The 25,094-nt window shown below is 46.4% G+C and overlaps 1 protein-coding gene across 1 annotated transcript in view; it reads left to right on the top strand.

Moving 5' to 3' along the window:
- Positions 1–25,094, top strand: part of LOC308268414 (putative ATP-dependent RNA helicase TDRD12) — a gene marked incomplete at both ends in the record, with an annotated part of 178,135 nt that overhangs the window by 37,653 nt on the left and 115,388 nt on the right. Inside the window, 3 exons of the mRNA XM_080703547.1 lie at positions 3,592–3,686; positions 4,286–4,362; positions 20,065–20,142. Coding sequence (XP_080559673.1) covers positions 3,592–3,686; positions 4,286–4,362; positions 20,065–20,142 — 250 coding nt within the window. The remainder of the gene's footprint in view (positions 1–3,591; positions 3,687–4,285; positions 4,363–20,064; positions 20,143–25,094) is intronic.

A 25,094-nucleotide genomic window follows, 5' to 3' on the forward strand; every position in this document is an offset into this window, starting at 1 on the left:
CAGGCTCCGATCCCGGCCTTGGAGGCCTCAATAACGGCCTTGCCTCATGGAAGGCTCCGATGCTGGCCGTTGGCCCCGGCACCGGCCTAACCCCTCGGCAGGTTCTGATCCCGGCCTCGGAGGCCACAGCACCAGCCTTGCCTCATGGCAGGCTTCGATCTCAGCTTTGCCGTGCCCGTCGCCGGCCTCACCCCTCGGCAGGCTCTAATCCAAGCACCCTCTTTGCCCAACTATTTGTCGTACGTTCTCGAGGGTGTGTTATGGTGGTAGCATTCTGCCTCTGGGGTCATTACTTCAAGAGTTCCAGGTGTAATGTATCAGATCTCTGCCTCCCCTGAGTACTGGCCACTGCCATTGCCACTGCCTCCACCATTTCAAATCTTTCCCAAGCTCTTTTTCCACTCTGAATGTTGTCCAGTCTTCCTAAGCATGTGCTACAGTAGCATTCAACTTTTGGTGTAATTTCTCAAAAAAAAAAAAAATAAATAAATAAGGTTGGTAGGCTCCGATTTCTGCTTCTCCTGAATACAATTCTCCACCGCCAACGTGGAGACCGCTTTCAGCACCACCTTTCTCCTTGGTCTCCACTAAAGTCTCTCTCCTTACAGGTGATGTCCAAGATTCTTAACAATGTAGAGAATAAGCAGTCCTCCTTAGCGGGGAATTTTTCCAATAATTCCAGTTCATTTGGATAAATTTTGTCTGCATCTCCAGTATCCTGGCATCCGCCACCTCCTTGACCCCTCTCCGATATTTTCCTTTTTTTTTTTCTTTTCCTTTCTTACAGGGTCCTTCCGGGTGGAGAGGGGTTTGACTAGGGGCGCCCCGCCAGCGCCTGCGCACCCGCCCAGGGTCGGGGGCCCAGGGGCCCGGACCACGGGGTCCTACCGGGTGGAGGAGGGGGTGTCGCCTAGGGGCGCCCCGCCAGCGCCTGCCCACCCGCCCAGGGTTGGGGGCCCAGGGGCCCAGACCACGGGGTCCTTCCGGGTGGAGGAGAGGGGGGTCGCCTTGGGTGCCCCACCAGTGCCTGCCCACCTGCCCAGGTTCGGGGGCCCAGGGGCCGGAGCATGTGGTTTTTAATTTCTGTGATATTTCTGTGTGCATGCTGCATTACAAGTTCCGAGGACTCTGATCCCGACCTCGCTGGCTCCAGCACCGGCCTTGCCTCATGGGAGGCCCCGATCCTGGCCGCGCTGGCCCCTGCACTGGCCTAACCCCTCATCTGGCTCCGATCCCGGCCTCAAAGTCCTCAGCACCGGCCTTGCCTCAAGGGAGGCTCTGATCCCAGCCTCGCTGACTCCGGCACTGGCCTAACCCCTCAGCAGGCTCCTATACTGGCCTCGGAGGCCCCAGCACCAGCCCTGCCTCATGGCAGGCTCCGATCCCAGCCTCGCTGGCCCTGGCACCGGCCTTACCCCTCGGTGGGCTCCAACCCAGGCCTCGGAGGCCCCAGCACCGGCCTTGCCTCAAGGCAGGCTCTTATCCTGGCCTTGCTGGCCCCAGCACCGGCTAACCATCGGTAGGCTCCGATCCCGACCTCGGAGGCCCCAGTAGCGGCCTTGCCTCATGGCAGGCTCCGATCCTGGCCTTGCTGACCCTGGCACCAGCCTAATTTCTCAGCAGCCCTGATCCCAGCCTTGGAGGCCTCAGCACTGGCCCTGTCTCACGGCAGGCTCCAATACTGCCCTTATTGGCCCCGGCACCGGCCTAATCCCTTGGCAGGCTCCCATCCTGGCCACGGAGGCCCAGCACTGGCCTTGCCTCATGGCGGACTCCGATCCCGGCCTTGCTGGCCCTGGCACTGGCCTAACCCCTCGGCAGGTTCCAATCCCAGCCTCGGAGGCCTCAGCACCGGCCTTGCCTCATGGCAGGCTCCAATCCCGGACTCGCTGGCCCCAGCACTGGCCTAACCCCTCAGCAGGCTCCGATTCCCGCCTCAAAGGCCTCAGTAGTGGCCTTGCCTCACGGCAGGCTCCGATCCCAGCCTCACTGACCTGGCACCAGCCTAACCCCTTGGCAGGCTCCAATCCCAGCCTCGGAGGCCTCAGCACCGGCCTTGCCTCATGGCAGGCTCCAATCCCAGCCTTGTTGGCCCCCGCACCGGCCCAACCCCTCGGCAGGCTCCGATCCCAGCCTCGGATCCCTCAGTAGTGGCTTTGCTTCACGGCAGGCTCCGATCCTGGCCTCGCTGGCCCCAGCAGCAGCCTAATCCCTGGTCGGCTCCTATCCTGGCCTCAGAGGCCCCAGCACCAGCCCTGACTCACGGCAAGCTCCAATCCCAGCTTTGCTGTCCCCATCACCGATCTCAACCCTGGGTAGGCTCTAATCCGAGCACCCTCTTCACCCAGGAGGTTGTCCCATGTTTCCCAGGGTGTGTGGTGGTAGCATTCTGCCTCTGGGTTTATTTCTTCAAAAGTTCCAGGTGTAATGCATCAGATTTCTGCCTCCTCTGAGTACTGGCCACTGCCATCGCCCCTGCCTCCACCATTTCAAATCTTTCCCAAGCTTTTTTCCCCACTCTGCATATTGTCCAGTGTTCCTAAGCATGTGTGACGGCAGCATTCGACGTTTGGGGTAATTTCTCCAGAAGATAAGGTTGGTAGGATCAGATTTCTGCCTCCCCCAAATACAAGTCTCCACTGCCATTGCGGCCACTGCTTCCAACACCGCCTTCCTCCTAGGTCTCTGCTAAATTCTCTCCTTACATGTGATGTCCAGGATTCTTAAGAATGTAGAGAAGAAGCAGTCCTCCTTCGTGGGGAAATGTTCTAAAACTTACAGTTCAGTTGGATAAGTTTTGTGCGCATCTACAGTATCCTGGCAGCTGTCCCGGCCATCTTGAACTCTCTCCAATACTTTTCTTTTTTCTTTTTCCTTTTTTTAAATTTTTATTTGCTTATTTGTTTTTTGTTTTTTTTTTGTTTGGTTTTTTTTTTTTTTTTTTTTTTTTTTTTGGTGTGGTACTGGGCTTCCTGGAAACCCTTCTTCCTCCAGGCTATGCTCCCAGACCTATTTTATACTTTTATTTGGAAACAGGGTCTTTTAAGCCAGCACGGCTGGCTTTAAATCTGCACTATCCTCCTGTCTCCGCCTCCCAAGCATGGGCATTACAAGCGTGCGCTACGACACCCAGCTTTTTTTTTTTTAAATAAGAGAAGACAGTATGTGTGGTTTGGAGGAGATTGTGGGATCAGGCACTTGGTAGCACTGCGGCCCGGACCCTGGTTCTTCTGGGGATCTGGCGTGCCTCGTGCGACCCCTGCCCAGGGCCCAGGGCCTTGCAACCCGGGCTCCGGTTCTTCTGGGGGTCTGGCGTGCCCCGCATGACCCTCACCCAGGGCCCAGGGTCCTGCGGCCCGGGCCCTGGTTCTTCTGGCAAGACCCCCGCCCGGGGCCCAGGGGATTGTGACCCGAGCTCTGGTTTTCCTGGGGGTCCGGTGTGCCCCGCGTGACCCCCACCCACGGCCCCCTATTCCATTATTTAATGTATTAAGATTTTTCTAATGGCATTTGTTTTTTCTATATTTTTTTTGTTCTTTTTTCTATTGACATTTCTTATGGTAACGTTTTATTGCTACTTTTATTTTTCAGATAAAGCTATAAAATATAATATGGATTCTTTGGGAGATTCACCTAAAACATCTGAAAAAAAGGAAGCATGCATTTCTTTAAAAGATATGAATAAGGTTGTATTCTTAAAATGCATATTAAATATAAAACTTATATAATGCTAGTAATAGTCTATTAGGAACCAGAGTTTGTTTTTTACTCAGAAATTCTTGGCTGTGATACATTATTTTGCGTGAAAAAAATGTAGTTGTAGGTTTGCTTATTTTGAAAGAAGGGAACTCCAACTCCCCTCTTTGTCAAGCTCTTGTCTTTGGTGACTAGTGACTGCTCTAAAATTGGGATTTTGTTTTTATTTTAACAAGGTTGTGAAAATCTGGGATTCTGGGACACTAAAAGTTAATTTCACTTCTAATCTGCCTTCCAGTCCTTTCACCAAGACAGATGAAAATAACTTCGGGACATTTTAAAAACTGATTATCTGAAATGCAGCTGCCTGCTATTGGACATTTTAATCTATTGATTATAGTGATGGCAAATTAATTAACATTTCCACTTCTTTATCTCTCCTTATCTGTGTATGCATGAAAATTGTTTGAAGTGGTTGTTTGTGATAATTTTCATTGTACCTTTGTTTCAAAAGAATGTGTGTCTTGCTAAGCATACATATTTTTGGGGGGTACTGGCATACATATTCTTTTTTAAATTTATCTTACAGTATATTGACTCTTCAGCTTGCTGGCCATCAAATAGAGGTATAACCATATATGCTGATCCAGATATACCACTAGCAAGGTATGATTTGGAAATTCACTGTAATTAACTAGTCTTATTGTAATATGTAGATTTGTGTAGTCATCACTCTATATAGCTATATAAGTAGTTAAAATGTATAGATAATAATGACAAGAAAAAAGCCTATACATGTTTTGTACAGACTCAGTTTATTTTTTCTAAATATTTTCAGTCTCTTGTTGATTGAATATACAAATGTGGACTGTATAGTGTTGATGATAGGAAAGGTTGATGAAAGAAAAGTTCCATTTCCAAAAAGGGTAGTCCAGGAAATCTTGATTGAACATAATCTATTGGTATAAAGGAATAATGTTATGACAACTGGATAAGCAGCACGGTGCACCAAGAACTGGTAGTGGCCCTACAGTATTCCCCTTGTTACCTTTTGAACAAAGTTTCTATAAGGTAGGTGCAGTTTACTGAAAGTTGACATAAGGTTGGCATGAAAGATGGGTAAATGTGGGCCAGATGGCAGTACCATTTGGTGAGCTACAAGTTGGTGGAAAGCAGAGAATTGTTTTCTATCTTCTTACAGGTTTTTAACTGTAACCCTATCTTCATCAGTGATATTAATGCAAATCACAGAATGATGTCATAGCCCACTTGATATATAAGAACTTAACATTGATTTTTTTTCCTACTCTTGGACTTTATACTATGGTTGTCATATATTTTATTTTTGTAGGTGCTACAAATGCTGGAATCTGCTTAACACTTTTATTTAAAAATTACTTTTGGGGTATTTACCTCTGTAGTTATATTGGTGCTGTTCACTTGTTGGTATAGATCCTTGTTTCCATCTGGTAGTCTTTTCTTCTACCCAAAAGGGCTTTTTGTGTGTATGTAGTTCTGAGAGGCTTGCTAAGTTACTGAAGCTTGTCTTGAACCTATGATCTTCCTATCTCAGCCTCTCAAATACTGGGATTACAGATGTATGCTATCATGCCTGACTTAACGGGCTTTTTAAAACATTTTTTATTGCAGGTCTCTTGATGATGAACTCTTTCAATTTTGTATGTCTGAAATGTTTAGTGTCCTGTTTAAAAAATGTTGCTAGATATACTATTGTAGGTTGGCAGTACTTTTCTGTAACTACCTTACAGGGTACCTTATTAATAGCTCCACTATCTTCCTGCTTGTATTATTCCTCATGCAAAATCTACTGTCATCTCTTTCTCTTTACAACATACCTTTTCCCTTGACTGCTTTTAATATTTTCTTTGTATTATCAGTTTGAGTAATTTAGTTTTTATATGTCTTAGTTAGGTTTTTCTCATGTTTCTTAAGCTTGGGTTATTAAGGTTCTTTGTAGCTTTCTGTCTTCAATTTAAGGAAGAGTCTTAGTCTATTTTGTACTACTGTAAAAAAAATGCCACAGATTGGGCTATGTATTTATTTATTTGTTTATTTATTTGCAGCACTGGGGATTGAACCCGGGGCATTCTACCCTTAAGCTACACCCTTAGCCCATTTTTTATTCTTTATTTTGAAACGGTATCACTAAGTTGTGGAGGGCCTATGTAGCTTAGGCTGGCTGAGAACTGCTCTCCTGTTTCAGCCTCCCAAGTACTGGGATTACAAGTATCCACCACCACACCCAGCTAGACTGGGTAATTTATAAAGACATTTATTTTCCACAGTTTTGGAGGTGGAGAAGTTAAAGATCAAGGCGCTGGTAGTTTTGGTTCCTGTTAAACCCCTGGTCTCAGCTTATAAGATGGTACCTTGCATACTCTGTCTTCTACAGGGGAGGAATGCTGTTTCTTGCATGGTGGGAAAGCAAGAGAGAGGAATTACTCCCACAAGCTCCTTTGAGGGCATATTGCTCCTGGTGGTCTGAACACCTCCCAGGAGTCCTCCAACTTTCTGTGCTGTTGTGTTAGGGACTAAGTTCCAACATGAAATCAGGAGTAAACAAAAATATTCAAACTATAGCAGGAACCATTTGACTGCTATTACTGGAAAAATTTTAAAACCAGTCTCTTCCCCTTTTTTTCTTCTTTTTTTTTGTACTAGAGATTGAATACAAAGGCATTCTGCCTCTGAGCTATACCCCTAATCTTTTTTATTTGTTATTTATTTATTGTAGTACTGGGGATTGAACCTGGGGGTATTCTACCTTCAAGCTACGCCTCCAGTTCTATTTTTTATTCTTTTATTTTGAAACAAGATCTCACTAAGTTGCAGAGGGCCTCAGTAGCTGAGGCTATCTGCGAATACGGGATCCTTCTGTCTCAGCCTCTCAAGTACTGGGATTACAAGCATGTGCCACCATGCCTTGGTTTATTTTTTTATTTTGAAGCAGGGTGTCACTAGGTTAATGAGGTCCTCTAAGTTCCTGAGATCAGCCTTGAACCTGCGATCCTTCTTACTCAGCCTCCCAAGTGCTGGGTTCTCTTTCCTTTTTGAGACTCTGATAAAACTTCAGACATTTTGATAATTGTCCCCAGGGTCCTGGTGGCTATTCTTATTTTAAACCTTTCTTTCTTGCCATTTTTCAGATGAATAATTCTACTAATCTATCTCTTCTGTCATTCCATTTTGCTATTGAACCCATCTTTTTATGTGATTGTTTTTATAGTTTACATTTCTTTGCTGAGAACTTTTATTTCTTTTTTCATTCAAAAGTGGTAAGCTTTTCTAATAGAGCATAGTTGTAATTGTGTTAAAGTTTTTGGTAAGTTTCACTTAAGAGCCATCTTGGTTTGGTTGTAGTTGATCTGATTTTTCTGGTTCTTTGTCTTTTGAACAACCTTGGATTGTATTCTGGATATTTTGAACCATATGTTGTGAAATTCTGGTTTCTGTTAAAGCTCTCTAGAGAAGGCTAGTTGTTTATGTTAGCAGGAGGCAGCAGCTTTGTTAGTAGGTTCAGACCTTGGATTTGGTCTCCCTTTCTGTGAATAGTTGTAGTGTTTGCTCAGTTTATAAGCCTTTGGTGTGCTGCTTTTTGTTGTTCTGCAGATGTTCAACTTGTGCTGTGTGTGTGTGTGTGTGTGTGTGTGTGTGTGTGTGTGTGTGTGTATGTGTGTGTGTAGAGTGAGAGACAAACACTGTGAATTCAACCCAGGGGTGTTCTACCTCTGAGCTGTACCCCCAGCTCTATTTTATTTATTTAGTAATTGTAGTACTGAGGATTGAACCTATTGCAAGAAGCTTTGGTCCATGAAGAACAAGTGACAGAGGCTGGAGGAGGATATAAGAGTTGTTTTTATTCCCTATTGAGGCTCAGAGAGCAAAGTTTCAAGTCTAAGCCCCAAATGGCATTGTCATACAAATTATATAGCCCCATGTGGGATAGGTTTTTAGTGGATCAGTAACAGGCAGGAGTACCAGTATGGGGTGGTGAGGGGGCTTGCTTCAGGTTTTATTTTGCTTTGTGAGCTAGATTTTCTGTATTAGCCTCCACATGGCTGGGACTAGGTGGTACCATCTTAGACTCCACGTGGTTGGGACTGGGTAGCGATGTCTTGATGGACTTAGCTGCCTTATCTTGTGGTCTTAGCTGCCAGGAGAGACCCTGCTTTGTTCATCTCAGAGAGGGGCCTGCAAAGAAAGCTTTGGTCTTCTATCTTTTCCCTAAGCTTTTAGCCAAGAGTCTTCTTCAAGGACATAGTTGGCTCTTGCCTCAACACAAACATCATTTTCCTGTAATATAAATGTCTCCCCTCTGTATAAATGTCTTTGCTGAAATTTAACTGTTTGCAGGCCCGATTGACACGGATATAGGAAGTGAAGGTCTGAAGTATTCTGCCTACTCAGAAGGGTTGATAACTGAGTACATGGGGTCCCTGAGACAAAGGAGATTTTAAGTAAGGAGAGGCAATGAGAAGAGTTCTCATTGTTCATCCACATGTGGACCTGTCAGCTTCCTGGGTGTGATTGGAAAAAGGCATGATGTCTTTCAGAGGCGCAGGTGGAAGTGATGTTGGGGCTCATTACAGCTTCCCATCGTGGTTCTGGGGTGGCCCTTTTGAGGTGGTTGTGATGGATCCAGGCAGCTGTACTGTCTACTCTTGAAGCTGAAGGGGTAGTTAAGATAATAGTAAAGGGTCCTCTCCACTTTGCCTTGAGAGGAGCTTGATTCCAATCTCCAGGCTCATAGTAATGGACTGAGGTAGTTAAAAACTAACTGATGTTCTATCTAGCACCCATTTATGTAGGTCATGGGTGACCTCTCCCAGTTTTCTCATAAGCCTATGAACTTCTATTTCACACAGCCTTCCTGGAAGACCTTGGAGGATAAGAGGGAGTTGAGCAGACTTCATCCCATAGGGAGAATATCCTATTCTCTTAATGGGAATACATTTAATCTTAAACAGGACTAAGGGGAAGGCTTAAACCCAAGTTAGCTTGGTTTTCTGACAAATCATTTCTAATTCAGTTTTGATGGCTCTCTTCATCCTTTCTACATTGCCTGAATGTATACAGGATGCAACTTCCAGATGATACTCATGCTGCCATAATCTGTGACGGAGGCTGGTCCATTTTCTGACCCTGTGTTTAAGGGCAGTTCATATCTAGGAATGATTTTTCTGAGTAAGGTTCAAGTTACTTCCCTGACCTTTTCTGTCTGGCAGGGGTATACTTCTACTCATCTATTCATCTATTCTGAGCACATACTATAACTAGAAGGTATCAATATCCATTATATTTTGGCAGTTTAGAAAAGTCAATTTATACACTTTTAAAGGAGGCCACTCCTATATCCTGTATTCCTGGAGGGAGTTTAGGTCCTTGATCAGGATTGTTTTTGTTTGCTACAGGTCATACACTGCTGCACAACCCCTTTTACTAGGGTTGCTAGATGATGTTTGTAGTAATACTAGCCAAGCAGCTTTTCAGTTTTTTTTTTTTTTTTTTTGCCTGATGTGAGTAGATTCATGTACCTCCTGCACAATAATTGGCCCAAGCTTGTAAGGAATGATTATGCAGCTATTAAGCAATGGCATCCATTTTCCTGGGGTTTCAGTTGCCTTTTCTCTTCTTAACTGCTCCACTCTTGGGGCTCGTGGGAGGGACTTGGTTAGGTACCTAGGGTAGGAGTAGGGGCACTAGCAGATGGTTCAGCATTATGAGGGGCTTCTGAGTGTTCAAGAACCTGTGACTTGTCTCTCTTTGATGCTATCTACAAGTGCATGTTGGTCACCTTTGTTGATTTCTAAATAGCTTCAAGCAGTTTTAGGATCTCTTGAGGGTGTGGTCCTTTCTCCAAAGTTTAACAGCCCCTTTTCCTTACAAAGAGCTCTATGAACTTGTAGAGTTAAAAAGAAGCATACTTAGAGTCAATGTATATGTTAACTATTTGATCTGCCCTCCAACTCTAGTACCCAGGCTAGGACAGTTTACTCAGCCTTTTGGGTGGACAAACTGCCCAGGAAGGGATATGCCTCTAAGATTTTTCCATACCTGGCTTGCTGTTTTCCCTATTAATTTATGAAGCTACTCCCATCTGTGAACATTTCTAAATCTGGTCAGAGTAGGGATGGTCTTTTAAGTCTGACCTCCTGGAATAGGTTTGTGCCAGCACTTTCTCAAAGTCATAGATTGGCTGATTATTGTTATGGTGCCTCATGTTGTTGGGCACCCAAAACTGTTACAGTAGGACAGCAAAACTGTACCTGTGTGAGATGTAGCTGCAGGTTCTTGTTCTAAGCTGTTTTAGAAAAAGAATAACCCAAACTCCTCTGCTGTAAGCTTAAGCAATTTTATTATTACAAAGGCAGAAAGATAGAACAGAAATTAAAGCACTACATGAGGGATGTAGTAGAGTAACTTGAAAATAAGTTACTGAAGTTTTTGGATACAGAACAGTTTTTATAAAGAATGTTATCTTGCATCTTTGCTTAACCAGTTATCTTTCTGACCCGACATAGATGTCAATCCATGGGGCAAGTCTTTTGATGGGATAATTTCCTCCTGTAGGCCCGCCCTGTCTCTGGTACAGACCTAAGCCTTTTGTTAAACCTCAAAATGTGTTGATTATTGAAGTTGGGGATCTCTTGAAGGCTTGTGGCATCCTCCCACATCCTTGCAGACTTTTAGCTTGTCCTAGAAGTTATTATTATGTAAAACTTGTCTTTAGAATGCAAAGGCCCTCAGCTACCTCTATTCTGGGGAACTCTTCAGGGTTTCTTTTCTGCCTGAGTGCCTGCACAACACCCAAGCTCTGACTACTTTCTATATTTTAAAATTAATGCCAAAGCATTTGAAGTTAATACATATTGAAATTAGTACCAAAGACATTTCTGAAATTAGTACCAAAGACATTTCCCAATATCGGCACAATGATCACTAAGTGGTAGCAGAATGTTTGGATTTAGTGTGTGTACTGTCCCCAACTTTATTCCAGGATTTTCACAAAGCAACCTGGTATTTGGTAAGCCAGGCATTGATTAGCCAGTGGTGCCCTCTAGAGTTCATGAGCAAGACTACAGAATGGGGAATTTTGACTTGAAAGTTTTGTCCCAGGGGTAACTTGTCAGCTTCTTGGACAAGAAGGGCCATTGTTACAAGGGCCCACAAGCAAGGTGGCCATCCAGCATCAGTGGTCCAGTTGTTCTGAGAGGTAAGCGACTGGTTGATACTAAGACCCCCCTGGGCCAGAACCCTGGTTGCTGTTTTCCTTCTTTCTGATGCAAATAAGGTGAAAGGCTTTTCTAGGTCCAGGAGCTCTAGGGTAGGGCAGTTAATTTGAATTGCTCAAAGGCCTGTCTACTCTTTTTCCCATACAAAGGGGCCTTTATCTCCCCACTTTGTAGATGTGTAGAATGGTTTTGCTGTGGCAGCAAGTTTTGGAATCCAGATGCAACAGAATCCTACTGCTGCCAGGAATTTCTGGAGGGTTCTCTAGTTAGTGGGCACTTGAATAGCTTGGACTGCCTCTTTTTGTCCTGCCAATAATAGTTTTTCCCCTCTCTACATGGTGAACCTCAGATATTTTACTTTTGTTGACAGGCCTGGGCTTTCTTTTTAGAGACTTTTTAACCACAGTGCTCTAGGAGGGCGAGCAGCTAGCCTTTTCCTTAAGCACAGCTTTCAAAAGTCTCATGTCAACATATTGGAGGAGGGTGAAACCCAAGGAGTGGGATGGAAAGGAGTTGAGGTCACAGGCCAGGGCTTCTCTGAAAATTATAGGGGAATTTTAAATCCTTGTGGCAATTGAGTCTAGGGGAACTGGCTTTTGGTTTCATATTTTGGATCTTCCCACCCAAAAGCAAACAGTTCTTGGCTCGGGGAAGCTAGAGAGATACTGAAGAAGGTGTCTTTCAGGTCTAGGCACATGAACCAGGTCGTGGTTGTTAAGGTTTGGGAAACTGTCCCCAGGGATCTTTGCTAGACCCCTGGGAATAATTTCCCAAAAACTCCCCAAAGAAACAAAAAAACAGAAAAACAGAAAAAGAGGAAAAGATAGAAATACAGGAGATAGAAATACAGCCCCATGTCAAAATGGCATGGGGGCGGGGTGACTCGAAATGAATACACCAAAGGGATCGCACGTGGACCGGACTTTTATACCCATGACCTCCATCTTGTTTACATAATTCTGTCATAGTGAACGTCCCTGTAAGGTACCTCCCCTTACCCTGTAAGGTACCTCCCCCAAAAAGATGTGGCGAGGTGTCTACTTTCATGAAGGTCGACCCCTCCTACCATCTTAGCTAGCTTATCCAATCATGTAGATCTGTCTTTAGATAAAGGCCTAGTTCTCCTCAACTAAGATCTGTCTTTAGATAGAACCAGGCCTAGTTCTCCTCAACTAAGATCTGTCTTTAGATAGAGACAGGCCTAGTTCTCCTCTCCTATTGACTGATTAATTGCTTTTAGCTAGGTTAATTTACATTGGAATAGTTGCTTGCTTTTAGGCAGAAACCAAGTCCTTGCACAGATTTGCCCCTCACCCAATTTTTGAAATATATTAATAATCATAGCTTTCTCAAATCTTTCTAGGCCATTCCCAATATTGGTACAGTGGTGGCTGGGAGCACACTGAGAAGTGTGTATGGGTTAGGCATAGTAGGATGTAGGGTGATGGTGGCTAGGTTGAAGGCTTGTAAGTCCTGCACCACTTGGTAGTCCTGGGTTTCTGGCTTTTAGGCTGGCAAGAGTTCCACTGGGATTGACATGGTGTGATGATGCCATGTTGTTGGAGCCTCTCTAGGTAGGCCTGAATTCCCTCTAGGGCCAGTCAGGAAATTGGGTACTACCATAACTGCACTGGTCTGGTGTCATGATGAAGTTCAGTGTCCACTGGTGCTTGGAATCTGGCCATTCCAGGTGACTGTCCTTGAACCAGACTGTGGGCCACCAGGCTGCTACCTCTGGACTGATGGACCTCCCTTTTCTGCCCCTCAATCTCCACTTTCCTTTTGGGTCATTTGGAAAAAGCAAAATCAGCTGAGAGGTTGGCACTGAGAACTTCAGTTTATCTTTCTTAGAGAAAGTGATGGTTGCTCTGAGTTTGCCAAGGAGATCTCTACCCAGAAGCAGAACCAAATAGTCTGGCTTATGTAGAAATTAGCAAGTGACTTCCCTTCCTCCTAGGGTTCATTGACAGGGGTTGGAGAAGGAATGTTTGCTGACAGACTTTCTTGGGCCAGTTATGTTGACATGTTGGTTGGTGAGGAGGTTATTGGACTGGTGACCACCGAGTGCTCAGCTCTAGTATCAATGAGGAGTTGGAGGTGTGTATCTCTGTCCCCTCCCACTCTCATTTGGATCATGGGCCACTTCGGGGCTTCAGGGCCCAGTTCCCTTTACTTATCAAACCGACTAGTCTGGCTGACTGCCAGGAAAGGAGCTTGATGGCTCCTTTTGGGGCCCTTGATCTTTTTTAGGGCATTAGTTTTTCCATTGCCCAAGTTCTTTACAGAATGTACATTGGTCATGTTGGAGAGGAGCGCTCTTTTCCTTGGGTGGCCCTGGGTGTCAGAACCGAAGGCACCCCTATCTAATTGGTTCTTGGTTAGGCTCACCATGGAGCAGTGAACTCCATGCTTCTGAGATAGGTGAGCTTTTCATCCCATTTTCCAATCTGGCTTCTGTTTTTCTTTGATGTCTTGGTTAGTTAAGACCTTCTTTGCTACCTAAATGGAATTAGAAAGCATCCATTCTTGCATACTTCAGTTTCTGCAGCTTGCAAAGGATGTCACTAGCTCTCTAACAGAGGTGATGTTAACCATTTGCTGGTTTTTGGATGCCTTGGGGTCAAAAGGAGTAAATGTGTGATAAGTCTCAAAGCACAGGGCTCTCTTGTTGGATGTTTGAAGAATCTCTCTGACCTTGGCAGCATTGGTGACCTGGAAAGCCCCCTTTTGAAGTCCCTGGGGAGAGCCTCTTTGTACACCTCCAGTGTGGCAGACTGGCTCAGTCGGAATGGCCGGTGAGTCCGCTCGAGATTTATTTCAGAAAGATGGGCAAGGATACGGGTGCAGTTCTGCAGTCACTTATCTGCAGCGATTCTTTCCCTTCTATGAAATAAATTCCTTTAAGTTCCTATTCATGGCACTTCGGGAAAGAATCTGACATGGACAAAAGCTTCTTGAGCGATTGACACTTTATTACAAGAACCCAGAAAATTTATATCCTTCACCAGTGAGATTAATAGTAGAAAAAAGAAAGGAGTGCAATCACTGCAAAACAATAGTGAATGACATGTAAACAAAGTAAAAAAAACTAGTCCGGCATTCAAGAGATTAGCTCCGGATCTTCTCCGGATCTTGCGGCAGATCTAGCTGCCCTTGCAGGCAGGCAGCTCCAAAGGGCAAATTCCAGAAGACACAGGCATGCCCAGGGCTTGGAGAATAGGCCTCTCATGGAATCTTCTTTAACTTTTTTGGAACTTTCCATCTCTAGAGATATGGTGATCCAGGGGGATGCGATGGAAGTCTCCCAGGTGTCGTCCGCATTGCCTTCTAAAGTCTGAAAGCTTAAGCAAGCTCACATCACAGTTTGGCAGATAACCACCAAAAAATAACATGAAGTTTTTAGATTTAGTTGTCAAATGTACTTCCCTAGCTGCAGAGCACTTTTCCTCAAACGATAGGCTTATTAGAAGCCTATTCATCTTATAAATAATCCATATTCCTATCACAGATCCTTTGCAATATCCTTTTCTTTTCTGATTACCCTGATTCTCTTTTTCCCATTTGGGACAATCTTAGGATAAGCTCTTCTTCATATAAAAATCCTTTCTTACTCTCACCATTATTTCCTTTCTTTCACACTTACACATTTATTATATCTGTCCTTTGTTCTGACATGTCCATTTCTTAGCCACGTGGCGCCTCCCTGTCTCGGGCAGCGCTCATACTGGGTGTAAAGGTCAAGAATCTTCCTAGCCTTCAGCTCTATTGTATTGGGCAGTATTAGCTGCTCATCAACTAGGCTGCTTTGAAATCATACACAAAGTTTATCTTCTCTGTATCTAGGCAGGATCACAAGGAGAGGGGTAAACAGAGGCACCGGGTTGCCTTCCTTTTAGGGCTTTTATTGTAAGTTAATGATTAGAATGAAGGTCAGAGATAGAGGGGAAATATGCGTTTTGTAATTGCTGTTACTGGAATGTTTTCCACAGCATCTGAATTCTGACTAGATTTTATTACCATTTGAGCAAAGCCGAGGACGTTTAGAGGCTTAGACAAATTACCAGAAAGTTTATTTTCCACAGACTCAGTTTCTCTCACAGTCCTGATCTTACATCACCGGAGCAATTCGTGTGGAAAGTTAAAAGAATCATTACCAAAAGAATAATAGTTATGAAAGAATATCTAAGAGTGGGGGAGTACTTTGGCCAGAGACAACACCTCCTCTCGGGGCTTTCGCTCACTTTGAGGTCCAGCCAATTAACTGCGTGGGAAATCTTCACGCAGATGCCGAGGAATCTCGGCACTCCAGTATGCGATGTCTTCAGGGTTATTTGGGTGCCAGTGGGTGTCTATTGTCGGGAGGCATTGTTGAACATAGGCCTGGGGGTTTAGGGCATTGTTTGGGGTCATATTCTTTGGCCCAGTGGCTGCTGATTGCAAAACATGGTTCTTTTCTTCAGTATTGAAAAGAGTCAGAAGGAGCTGACCATTTAGGTTTGTGCATTTGGAAGATGGTTTGGAGGAGGTTGGCCACGGCCTTCAGCTTTTCAGTATAAGAGTATGATTTTCCAATTGAGAAGGTCAGTCGTAGTAAAGGGCTGGTACACAAATGTTGGCTGACTCGGCTGTGGCTGTCCATATTTATTCATTTTGGAGGGAAGGGCTGAGCTGCCTGAGGGAAAACTGGCTACCAGATGGCAGTGGTGTTTCATGAACAGGACCTTCACTGAGTTGGTCATGGGATCTCAAATTCTAGGAATGGCCAGTTGTTATCTGCAGTGGTGGGTATATTGAAGGTGCTGGATAAGGGGGAAGACTTGTCTGTAGCACAGATGTTGTTGTGGGAATGACACAAGGAAGATGGCGGAGTTGGGGTTTCTGCCTCTGGACTTGAGGGCTGGTCCGAGGGGCCTGGAGGAGGTGTTGAAGGTGCCAGTGTAGCCTGTAGGTGCCACACAAGCTGTGGAATATATAACAGCAGGTGTGGCTTCTCCAGGGGACTTTCCAAAATGAGTAGTATCTGGGTTTCATCTGGGTGTTGCCTTTGCTTTCCTGCCTGGCCAATAGCTCCCTTTTCCTTGACAAGATCTGAGAGACTGGACCTTTTAACCATGAAGGAGGAGTCTGAACTACTTGAGCCAGGTGTCTATGTAGGGAAACTGGTGCAGATGTGCTGGACTGCCTGTGACTTGATCCCAAGTGCATCAGGTGGTGGCCAGGTCTAATGAGCTCTCTGAGGGCTGGCCATTCCACCTCAGCAAAGTACGTAACTTTCCTGGGGTTAGCTTGAATCTATAACCACCTGTATAAGCCACTCCAAATTTCCTGATCATGAGGTCCAGGGGAGCAGGCTTGCTCCCCCACCCCATTCCCACCTAAAGAGTCTAGACTAGAGCAGGAACACCTAAAACAGAAAACAGACAGCACTCACTTTGTGGTACCCAGCCATCCTCCTCATGGAGGCATTTCAGCCATTCTTTGGCATAGGCAGAGCAGTATCAACCTCCAATCTGGTCACCCCAAAGACGTGTGTGTGTGTGTGTGTGTGTGTGTGTGTGTTTGTGTGTGTGTGTGTGTGTGTTTGTGTGTGCGCGCGCGCACCTTTGTGTGTGTTAGTTACTGGGAATTGAACCCAGAGGCTTTCTGTCTCCGAGCTATATTTTCAGACCAACTTTTTTTTCTTTTTTGCAGTACTGGCAGTGGAACCCACAGGTATTCTACCTCTGAGCTGTACTTTTTATTTTATTCTTTACCTTCCAGCCCTATCTTTTATTCTCTTTCTTTCTGTACTGGGCATGGAACCCAGGGGCTTTTCACCTCTGGGCTACACTCCCAGACCAATTTTATGTTTTATTTGGAAACAGGGTCTCACTAAGTTGCTGTGAGCCTCACTTAAGTAGCTGAGGCTGGCTTCGAACCTGCACGATCCTCCTGTCTCAGCCTCCCAAGTACTGGGATTACAAGCGTGTGCCACCATTTTTGGCTTATTCTATATTTTGAAACAAGTTCTCACTAGTTGCAGAGGGTTTCACTAAGTAGCTGAGGCTGTCTGTGAACATACGATTCTTCTGTCTCAGCCTCCCAAGTACTGGGATTTCAAGCATGTACCACCACGCCTGCCTTCAATTTTATTTCTTATTTGGAAACAGGATCTCACTAGGTTGCTAAATTGTTGAGACAGTCATTGAACTTGCAGTCCTCCAAGTCTCAGCCTCCCAAGTACCAGGATTATAAGTGTGCACCATCACACCTTGTTTAGACCAAGGACTTTTTCGGTCCTTGATGGATTGCCAGTTAGCCATTACAGGGTGGCCCTGGATCCAGGCAGTAGGCTCAACACTCGTTTTGGCCCGGTAAGGTACAACCTGGAGTCTGGCTTTGGTGTCCATCTCAGTTAAATACTTGGACTTACCATTCACAGACACCCAACCTAAACCTAACCCAACCTGAATCCTGAACTGAATTCCAGTTTTGTGTCCCTTGACACTACTAACACTACTTGGGGAATTCCTAAGGAAGTGATCAGCCCCTTCTTCCTCAGTCCTCAGTCCTAGAGCCAACCATCTCTGGGCAAGGTCTCCCACACCTAATTCCCAAGTCACAGACTGGAGGAGGCAAAGCATCCTGGGTCCTGTCTCTGGGACCAGACTGCCCCAAAAGTACCTCTTGGCTGCCTCGCCAAATGTCGCAGGAGGCTTTGGTTCATAGAGAACAAGAGACAGGCTGGATACGGCTATAGTAGTTCTCTTTATTCACTGGTGACACTTAGAGAGCAAAGCTCCTAGTGTGAACCCTGAATGGCTATATAATACAGATTATATAGGCCTAGTCAGAATTTGATCAAATCAAGAAGAGGCGGGGTACCAAAATGGGATTTCATTTCTGCTTCCTGAGCTGGATTTCCTGTATTAGCTTCCATGTGGCCAAGACTGAGCAGCACCATCTTAGGCTCCATGTGGTTGGGACTGGTTGATACCGTTTTGGGCCCCACATGACTGGGACTAAGTAGTGCCATCCTGGGCTCCTGTCTCAAACCCAGGGGCATTCTAATTTTGAGCTACACCCTTATTTCACTTTTATTTTATTTTATTTTGAAGATCTTGCTAAGTTGCTAAGGCTGGCCCTGAATCTGTGATCTTTCAGTCTCAGCTTTCCAAGTACTGGGATTACAAGTGTGTGCCACCAACCCCTACTCATTTTTATTTTGAAGCAGGGTCTTACGAGGTTGCTGAGAGTCTCATGACTTATCAAGGCTGTCCTCAAGCCTGCAATCTGCTGGACTCAGCCTCCCAAGTACTGGGGTTACTGGCTTGCACCACTGTGCCCAGTTGCTTTTGTTTGTTTGTTTTTTGTGGTAGTGGGATGGAACCCAGGGGCATTCTACCTCCAAGCTACACCCCCAGCCCTATTTTTTTTATTTTGAAACAAGGTCTCATTAAATTGCGGAGAGCCTCACTAAGTAGCTGAGGCGGGCCTTGAATCTGCGATCCTCCTGTTTCAGCCTTCCAAGTACTGGGATTAAAAGCATACACCACCATGCCTAGCCTGAGCTGAGACTCTTGTTGGGTCACAGTCAGCAGTAGGGGGCCCTTCCCAGCTTTCTCTCTTTGTTTCTAGGATTTCCCTCACACTCTCTAATTCCTTCTCCCTATTCCTCTGGCCACATAGTTTCTCTTGGAGAAACTGTGGTACAGTCTTTGCTTGGGCCACTTTGGAGCAAAATAGCAGTAGGATTAAGGGAAGAAGGGCTATGGAGATTTTTCCTTGCATTGTTTGAACCATAAAGTTTCCATTTCCCAGTTCCTCTGGCTGCAGTGATAGGGTTTTTTTTTTTTTTTTTTTAAGAGTCTTAGGAGATTGCCTTGCTAGCTTTAAGATTAGAGCTGGCCTTGGGACAGGGCCAGGAGAGAGGCAGAGGAGAAAAAAAAGAAAAACAATGGAATTCCTCACACTGGCTTAAAGGGCCCTTCCTCTTAGTCCTTTGGCTTAGAAAGGGAGCCTCTTTCATAACTTTGTGTCTGTGTGTGTGGTACTGGGGATTGAACCCAGTATCCCTGTAAATTCGAAGCAAGTGCTCTTCCACTGAGTTACATTGCTAGCCCCTCTCAGAATTTTTGGTGTTTACACATCCACTAAAGAAGAACCTCAAGAAACTCTCCAGGATTTTGACTAATTTCAAATGGTTTTTCTTCACTATACCAATACTTTGTTTCCTTACTCAGAGTTTCTAGTTGTAATTAGTGGTATGTGACAGGCACCAGAAGCATTAGTGTTATGGATGAAATGTGTTTCGTGTGTGAGGGGAGAAGTAATTCCTCCACCACAACCACACAAACAAAAACAGTAAAACCGTGGATTCTTGTCCTAAGCTAAGAATAAATATGCATAGCTTGGACAGTTGATGAAGATTTAAAGAAGTTTATTAAAAAGATAGAAATACAGGATATAGTTACAGCCCAGTGCCAGAGAGAGAGAGAGAGAGAGAGAGAGAGAGAGAGAGAGAGGGAGGGAGGGTGGGAGGGGCAGGCAGGCAGGCACTGGGGGGCAATTCGAATGAAAATACCAGAGAACTCCAGTTTAAGTGTTTTATCCAGACCAAGTCCACAGCAGGTCCTTTGATCTATAGATATGCTACCTTATCTCTAGCCTTGGCTCTGCTGTCTCCAGGTGGATTTGCCCTGGAAGGGGGGGGCAGCCCCATCTCCAACCACCTTTTGTCCATCCCCCAAGATGTGTAAATTTTCTCCAGGATCTGGGATTTCCTCCCATCTCTGGCTCCAACTTTCTTCCTCTTCTTTAGAAATATAAATTAAAAGTCCCTCCTTTTTTGCTAGCCCTGGCTTTCTTTAGTATACAGGAGATGTGTTTTTAAAATTGGAAATCTTTCCCAATACTGATATATTAATACATTTTAAAACCTCTTCCCAATACTAGTATAATTAGTTCATAAATATGATTTGTATACTTACCCAGCTTAACCTCAGTTCTCACAGATCAACTAATTCTTCAATGGTAAGTCTTAAAAAATTTCCCCAGAAAATAAAGATATTCTTAGGGTTGGGGTAAGTGGGTTCACAAATGTTAATATATATGTGCATGTATATTTTATTTTTAGTCGTTCCAATCAGAGGCCAAATGAGAAGCCACTAAGACTGACTGAGAAGAGAGAATATGATAAGAATGTCTGTGTGAAGTAAGGATTTTTTTGTCTGAATTGTTTATTGAATTAAATTGTAATAAAAATTATAAGCAGGAAGAATTTACATGTTTTATTTACAAACCCACATTTGCATAAAAATGTTTCCCCCCAGTCTCTTACAGACTGTTGCGGGATAGGTTGCGGGTGGAAATGTGCGTGGTGTGTGTGTGTGTGGGGAGAAGTAATCCCCCACCACCACCACACAGACAGACAAACAGAAAAACCGTGGATTCTTGTCCTAAGCTAAGAATAAGTATTCATCGCTTGGACAGCTGCTGAAGATTTAAAGAAGTTTATTAAAAAGATGGAAATATAGAGATAGTTATAGCCCTGTGCCGCAGAGGGGCACAGGGGGGCAATTCGAATGAAAATGCCAAAGAACTCCAGTTTACTGAGTTTTTATCCTAAGTCCAGCAGGTCCCTCTGATTTCTGGAGATTATGTTACCCCTTATCTCCAGCCCTGGCTCTGCTTCTGTTCTCTCTCCAGCCTATTGATTTTATGGCTTAAAGGGGGAGGCATATGTCTCCAAACACAGGCTCAGATTTATGGCCTGAGGGGGGGAGGCATCTCTGTTTCCAGACACAGGCTTTTACCTTTCCTCTTCTCCCCCAAAATGTGTGAAATTGTTGCAAGGAAACACATTTTTCCTGGCTCTAGCCTTTCTTTCTTTCTAGCTAGCCCTGGCTTTCTTAGTAAAGAAGATATATTATAAAATTGGAAATCTTTCCCAATACTGACACATTACTACATTTTAAACCCTCTTCCCAATACTAGTACACAGACTTTCAGGTTTTTTTCTATTCAGTTCACTGGGGTAGGGTTTTCTGTTTAAATCTCCCTTCCAGTGTAAGTAGTCATTTTCTTCCTCCCTCCCTCATTCTTTTAGTGAAGTGAACAATTTCACAGAATGAATTGGGTATAGTTGATCTTTTGGGGCTTTTTTTTGTGGCTTGGTGTTTGCTTGATCCTAGTTATCTGATGTTAAGTTTGCATATTGGAGGCTCCCTTTCTAAGCCAAAGGAGTAAGAGGAGGAGCCCTTTAAGCCAGAGTGTGAGGAATTCCATTGTTTTTCTTTTTTTTTTCCCCTCTGCCTCTCTCCTGGCCCTGTCCCAAGGCCCGGTCTTATCTTAAAGCTAGCAGGGCAATCTCCTAATACTCTTAAGAAGGAGGAGAAAGAAAAAAAAAAAAAAAAGGAAGGCCAGGAAAGAGTGCAGTTTGATGTATAAAAAACATCTATTTTTTGGTTTGGGGGGGGTTTCTTGGGATTGAGCCCCAGGGCAGTCTACCTCTGAGCTACAACCTAGCCCTGTTTTTATGCTTTATTTTGAAACAGCCTCACTAGATTGCAGAGGGCCTCACTAATTTGCTGAGGCTAGCTTTGAACCTGTGATCCTCCTATCTCAGCCTCCCAAGCATGAGCTACCATGCCTGGCTAATCTATCCATCTTTCTGACAAAGTCCTCACCACTGAAAATGACATGTGAATTCTCTGCTCCTGTTACTAGTTCTTACCCATATTGGAGTTCGGCTCGGGTCTTGTGGAAAGCAATTTTAAATTTGTTTTCCACTGAGTTAGCAGACATGGCAGTGGACAAGTTCTTTCTGAAACTGACATGTGTAAGGTTGGGGCAGGGCCAGAAACTAGGGGGTGGAGCCCTGCGATTCAGGGGACCAGTCCCCCGCCCCGGAAGAGGGAGTCCAGAGAGTTCAGAGAGGAGCCGAGAGCGGAGGGACAAGCATTCATTCTTCCCCCGCCACCGGCCCCCGCGGCTACGCGGGGGCCGGGGGCGCTCTCCCAGGAATAAAGATATTCACATATATCTGATATGGATCTTCGCGTGTCTCTATGCTGCTGGGGCCACACAGCGCTCTTTAATCTTATATTTTGGTGTTGAAACTCGTATCGGACTTATGGGACCTGGCTTGCATCTGCACTTACTGGACTCGAACCGACTTTCCATTCCTTTCTCTATGAGCCCGCCGGCTCAGCCTCTGCGCGCCCGCCTGCCTGCCGGCTTCTACAAAGAGCTTAAAACGCTGGACCGCGCCGCCCCCGCTCTCTCCGCGCCCCAGCCCGAGATGCGACCCGGCCCGACCCGCCGCGCCGCTCGCCAGGACAACACCGCGCCTGGGCGGTCCTCTGCCGTCCCCGCCCCAGCCCGGGCTGTGCGGCCGGCCGGAGCCGCGCCCGCCCGCCCGCCCGGCCCGCGGACTTCTACAAAAAGCTGAAATGAGATACGCGGCGCCTCCAGGACTACTCTGCGCCGCCCGCCTCCGCTGGGATGGGCCAAGCCGCCCGCCGCTGCGGCCACGCCACTCCCGGGCGCCCGTGCCGCCCGTGGAGCGGACCCCTGCCCGGCACGCCTGTTCTTTCTCTGGGTCTGAGCTGCCGGCGCGCCCCGCTCACATCACCGGGGCAAGCCCGCGGCCCCGCGGACTGCTGCGCCAGCCCCGCGACACCGCCGTGCCGGACTGTGCTGCTTAGCCCCGCCGCCCGCCCGCCCCGGGCGGCACCACTCTGCTAAATGGCATGCCTTCTCTGCGCCTGGCGTGCTGAGACCCGCCCGCCCCTGCCTGCTCTCTGCTGACCTCCCGCGCTCCTGCACATACCCCCACCCAGACTCGCGCCCTGGCGCCTTTCACCCTCTGCCCGCCCACCCCCGCTGCCCGGCCCGGGCATTCCGGTAAGCACCCACATGGGATCACTGTGGGGGGGGGGGAAGGCCGCAAGCTTTGGCCCGCCATCTTTGGCCCACGTGTAATCACTGGGGAGCCTCCATGTTTCTTTAACCTCATGGCCTCGCTGGAGGCCCCGCCATCTTTAACCCCTCCTATCTCATGGCCTCGCTGGAGGTCCACCATCCTTAACCCCTCCCACCTCATGGCCTCGCTGGAGGCCCCGCCATCTTTAATCCCGCCCAGTTTCCATTCCTAACCAATCCTAGGAGTCGGCGGCCATTTTTAAAAAACTTTTCGCAGCCATTTTCAGGCCAGATCTCCACAGCACCATCTCTCAGCGGCAAGCTTTCTCTCAAGGAAGTAAGTGGGTTCCGCCTAACTCGGAGGGTTCTGACTGACTGACTGCTGTAAAATCCGGTGCACTGGTATCCTCCAGTTCTCCGATCGTCCGGGACGGTCGCGAGGTGTGTAAAAGAGACAAAGAGACGTCTTTTCTCAGTCACACCTACTCTACCGAACTAGGCAGGGCCCTGGGACGCTGGAGTTTCCTGCCTTTGTTCTCGCTCGCCCACTTACAACCCATGGGGGGAAGTCAGCCATCTAAGATTGAGATCGATTCTCAATCCCCGCTGGGCCGTGTGTTATATAATCTGCAGGCTCTTGGATTCTCAGGGGAACTGTCCCCAGAGAGACTTATTTCTCTTTGTACTAAGGTCTGGCTGACATATGAGTTAACCAATAATCTTCGATGGCCTGCGATGGGTACATTGAATCCTAAAATGTTAATAGCTCTCAGTGAATGTTGTACACGAGCTGCGAAATGGTCTGAACTATTGTATTTACAGCCATTCTGGCGCCTGCATTTTCTGTTCTCCTCCCCTCCCAGCCATGCTGCCCAAGTCATGCTGGCTGGGGAGTCCCGTGGGTCACAGGCGCCACCTGGTGGCCATTCTGGGTCACAGGCCTACAAGTCTGCGGACCCACAGCCGCCATCTTGCGATGAAACGTGGGTGCTGGGGTCTGACCCAGCTGCGTTACAAGCCCCATCTCCCTCCCTCCTGGCCCCACTTCATGAGGTGGCTGGTGCAGAAGGGGTGGTCCGGGTCCATGTTCCTTTTTCCCTTCCTGACCTCACTCAACTGGAAAAGAGACTGGGGTCCTTCTCTACCAATCCTTCTGGTTTTATCAAGGAATTCCAACATATTGTGCAGGCATATGACTTAACGTGGCGAGATTTGCATGTCATTCTAACCTCTTCTCTAACTCCAGACGAACGTGATCGGATCCTGAAGGCAGCCAGAGAGAGGGCTGACCAGAGTCATTTAACAGATCCAGGGCTCCCCATTGGTACGGCTGCAGTTCCATCTGAGGAGCCCCACTGGAATTATAATGTAAAGGAGGGAATAGAAATGAGAAATTATATGATACAATGTCTTCTTGATGGTATGCGAGATGCTTCCCATAAGGCGGTTAATTATGATAAGCTCAGGGAAATCACCCAGGGTCCAAATGAAAACCCAGCAGTTTTTCTTAATCGGTTGCAAGAGGCCCTTACGCGCTATACCCATCTAGATCCATCCTCTGAGGCAGGCTCAATCATATTGGCCACTCATTTTATTGGGCAATCAGCTCCTGACATTCGGAGAAAGCTAAAAAAAGTTGAGGATGGCCCGCAGACTCCTATTCGAGATTTGATGAACATGGCATTTAAAGTCTTTAATTCCAGAGAGGAACAGGCTGAAGCGGAGCGTGCTCTCCATCTTCGTCAGATGGCGGACTTACAGTCCCAAGCCCTGATAGCAGCCCTGAGGCCGGAGGAGGAAGGGCAGCCCTCCGGGTGGCAAGCGCCACCCAGGAGAGGACGACAGTAAAGACAACCACCTCCAGGAGCCTGTTTCAGGTGTGGAGTATATGGCCATTGGAAAGGCGAGTGTCCTTTAGAAAGCGGTGGACCTCAGGTACCTCACTACAGGGGGTCTACCCTTCTGGACAAGGACCCGCCGCTGGCCCTATTTGGTCTGACCAAGGACTGACAGCTCCTGGAATCCCTCGTCCTCCTTCCTCCATCATCCTTGCTGGCCCAGGGTAACTGCAGGTACAGGGTAAGCCAGTTTCCTCTTGGGTGGCCTGCTCGATCTTTCAGGCCTTAGTTTCCTTCTCAAATCTCGGTTTAGGATGATGACGGCAAGGACATAATTCTCTTGCACGGTGTTGGGACCCACTAAACTTTGTTCCTCTTGACATAACTCTTTTTGATGTTTATA

Source organism: Muscardinus avellanarius, assembly GCF_963383645.1.
Source record: "Muscardinus avellanarius genome assembly, chromosome: 10".
NCBI lineage: Eukaryota > Metazoa > Chordata > Mammalia > Rodentia > Gliridae > Muscardinus > Muscardinus avellanarius.